Source organism: Elephantulus edwardii, unplaced genomic scaffold (assembly GCF_000299155.1).
Source record: "Elephantulus edwardii isolate Elephantulus edwardi_28Jun2011 unplaced genomic scaffold, EleEdw1.0 scaffold00044, whole genome shotgun sequence".
In the NCBI taxonomy this organism is placed as follows: Eukaryota; Metazoa; Chordata; class Mammalia; order Macroscelidea; family Macroscelididae; genus Elephantulus; species Elephantulus edwardii.
The window spans coordinates 8,494,749-8,498,391 of NW_006399794.1; the positions used below are offsets into that span (position 1 = coordinate 8,494,749).

A 3,643-nucleotide genomic window follows, 5' to 3' on the forward strand; every position below is an offset into this window, starting at 1 on the left:
TGAACACTGTGACACTGATGTGTCAAATGTGTCAATGGTTACCCATGGTCGACAGTATTGGGTGGAGCTCCCAGATTAAAACAAGTTTGGAAGGAGGAGTGGCATCCACTTCAGGGATAGTTTGCCTATGGAAAACCTAATGAACCTGGAAAGAGGATGGAAGACACACAAGTGTTGAAGACTCACCTTCATAGGGTTGCTATGAGTCGTCTACGACTCCACTGGCACTTGACAATAATAACATCTATCGTGTAGCTGAAAGGTGGTCTCAGATGGTTTCAGTTCCGGTCAGAAGACTTTCATGGTGCCACAATTTTAGTGAACTTTCTTAGAATGTTTCTTTTAATCTAGTAAGAGAAATCCAAGTTGACAAATGTTATCATACAATTTGCAGACTAAAAATTGAATTGGTATTACAGAAATATCTAATTCTTAAATTGACATTTGGCCAATTAATTTGGTTTTTAATAGTCTAGCCCAGGTTAGATCATGAGGATATTAAAGAAAACTCTTTCCAGGGTGCTGTCACTAAAATACTCAGAGAAGAAAAAATCAATAGTTTTCAGTTGTCAGAACTTCTGAACCAAACAAAAACTTAGTCTTTTGATGTGTAGAAGATAATAGGAAATGAAAATAAAATCTAATTTTGGATACAAGTTAATAAAATGCCCAAGTTATTAATATTTTAAAAAATAACTCAGCTGTGTTTCCTTTTTTTTTTGATCTGTAAGCAGGAATAAACGTTCATGGGAGAAGAAAACCAAACCTATGTGACAGAATTTATCTTCCTGGGCCTTTCACAGGATCCACAGACACAAGTCCTGCTCTTCTTCCTGTTTCTCATTATCTACCTGCTGACTGTACTGGGAAATCTGATTATCATTGTACTTATTCACGTAGACTCCAGACTCCACACACCTATGTATTTTTTCCTTAGAAATTTGTCATTTGCTGATCTCTGCTTTTCTACTACAATAGTCCCACAGTTGCTAGTCCACTTCTTGGCAAAGAGGAAAACCATTTCATTTACTGGGTGCTCACTACAGATAGTTGTTTTCCTTCTGGTTGGGTGTACAGAGTGTGCCCTGTTGGCTGTGATGTCTTATGACCGCTACGTGGCTGTATGCAAACCCCTACACTACTCCACCATCATGACAAATTGGGTCTGTATCTGGCTGGCCATAGGGTCCTGGGCCAGTGGGACATTTGTTTCTGTGGTGGATACTACATTTACATTACGTCTTCCCTACAAAGGAAACAACATCATTAACCATTTTTTTTGTGAACCTCCCGCCCTACTGAAGTTAGCATCAGCAGATACGTATAACACAGAAATGATCATCTTTGCAATGGGTGTGGTGATTCTCCTAGCCCCTGTCTCCCTCATCCTTGTCTCCTACTGGAATATTATCTCTGCTGTGATTCACATGCAGTCGGGAGAAGGCAGGCTCAAGGTTTTTTCAACCTGTAGCTCTCATCTGATTGTTGTTGTTCTCTTCTACGGATCAGCAATCTTTGCCTATATGAGGCCAAATTCCAACAAAATGAATGAAGGTGATAAGGTGATCTCTGTGTTCTACTCAGTCATAACATCTATGATGAACCCGTTCATTTACAGCTTGAGGAACAAGGATGTGAAGGAGGCATTTTGGAAAGCATTGGGGAGATAGGCCCTCTCAGAGTGCAAGGAAGATATTCCAAACTGGATCAACACTTTTAACAGGTTTCAGTCATACCCTAGGTTGAGACTTTAGAATGTATCCTACTTTTTACCCAAGTTTCTGTCCTGTAGTCTTGATCAGACTTATTATCTGAAGTTGCAGTTTATTCACCTTGAAACCGCATTGTTTCTTTACAAAGTTTTAACATTGAAAGCAGTTTTCATTTTTAGTAACTTATTGGCTAGCCAGTCTATTTTTTTCCAAGAAACATTTTCTTTTGATTGTAAACTCCGCAGTTATTTGCCATCTTCATCCTAGGTCAATATCATCTGCAAATATTCACAGTTCTTTAAATCTTAGCTGAAATCAACATCTTAGTATAATAAATTCCATTGCACAGTAGTTCTATGGGAAGGGCTGTAGATTTATACAGCACCAGTCAAGAAATTAAAAGATGTATTGGGTATATCTGCTGTCAAGGACCTCACCAAGGTGTTAAGGAACAATGATGTAAGTTTAAAGACTAGGGCGCATTGGATCCTAGACATGGTCTTTTTAGTTATTATGAATCAGTTGGACAGAGATTAAAGATGACAGAAGAAGAATTGATGTTCTTGAGTTGTGGTGTTGGAGAAAAGTACTGAATATCTTATGGACTGACAAAAGAAAAAGAAAATGTCTTGGAGAAAATACAACCAGTGTGCTCATGGATGCAAGGATGGTGAAACTTCATCTCATATTTTGGGCATGTTGTTAGGAAGGGCTGGCCCTTGGAAAAATAGGTCATTCTTAGAGAGGTGAAGGGTCAGCAAAAGAAGGGAAGACCCTCAGCAAGATGAATTGACAAGCACAGTGGCTAACAAAGGGCTTATGTATATCAGATATGATGGGGATGGCACAGGATAGGGTGAGGCTCAGATCCTCTGTTCATACAGTCACTGTCAGTCATGGGTGACTCAGAGACATCAAATAACAACAGCAGAAGCTCTTTACAAGAGTAGATTGCCTTTCCTTCCTTCTGTAGAGCAGTGGTTGCTATGTGAACCAGTGGCATTTAGTTAACTTACTATTGCTTAACCCATTCCATCACCAAGGCACCTTTGAATATCCTTGATTCACCAATTTCTTGTAAGAAAAAGAAAATATTTTTCCATTTATGCTTCCCAAAAGAGTCTTAATTTGTTTTCTGTTTTGAGATTTAAACTACAATTATATCCAATAATTCGACAATAGGCAGGAGAGAAGTGTACTTATATAAGGACAATAAACTCACATGCCAGCAAATATTTGTCTTTGATGTTTCATACACTTCCTCTTTTCCAAAACAATTGCAGGTTTGAAGCAACTAGAATTTAAAAGCAATCTCTCTATATTAAATCCCTCTGCACCAAATCCTCTGTAATATCGATATACCACATTTGTTTCCCCTTAGACATGTTTTCTTACAGGTTTATTTTGACCAGTATCCATTATATTATTCTTTCTCAGATGTACAATATAATGACTGGTTTGTGTGAAGCTATTTCAGACGTGGAAATTTCCCTTTGGGATGGATTGGCCCATTCTCTAAAAACTGCTATACACATTTTATTCGAAAAAGTACCACCACAGCCATTCTTACAAATTCTCACTGTTGTTCACTACCTCCTACTTAGAAAAAAATTTACTATACTTGACCTACCCCCATGTAAATGTCTTACTCCAAATATTAAGTGGGATAATTTAGCACTTTGTCTGTAAGCACACTTGTGGTGGTGGTGTTTGCTGTTGAGTAGAGCAAGACTCATAACTACCCTATGAACAAAAGGCCTGAAGCCTTTCTATAACTATTATCATTTATCAAAGTTCATAGAATTTCCAGAGGCATGTAGTTTAGGAAGTGGATGCCACTTCGGCTTCCAAGTAAGTACATTACCAAATTATTTTATTGACTTTTGGGGCCTGTAAGCAATGGAAATATCTGAGAGGCATTGCTGTAGTGT

The 3,643-nt window shown here is 38.2% G+C and overlaps 1 protein-coding gene across 1 annotated transcript; it reads left to right on the plus strand.

The window, feature by feature from the left end:
- Positions 1-746: 746 nt before the first annotated feature.
- On the plus strand, positions 747-1,670 carry LOC102863745 (olfactory receptor 2D3-like). The gene has a single exon (XM_006885450.1). The coding sequence runs from the start codon at positions 747-749 to the stop codon at positions 1,668-1,670; it is 924 nt and encodes a 307-aa protein (XP_006885512.1).
- The last annotated feature ends 1,973 nt before the right edge of the window (positions 1,671-3,643 follow it).

Excerpts from the sequence above, each read along its gene's own strand:
- LOC102863745 (XM_006885450.1), top strand. The coding sequence starts at position 747 with ATGGGAGAAGAAAACCAAACCTATGTGACAGAATTTATCTTCCTGGGC.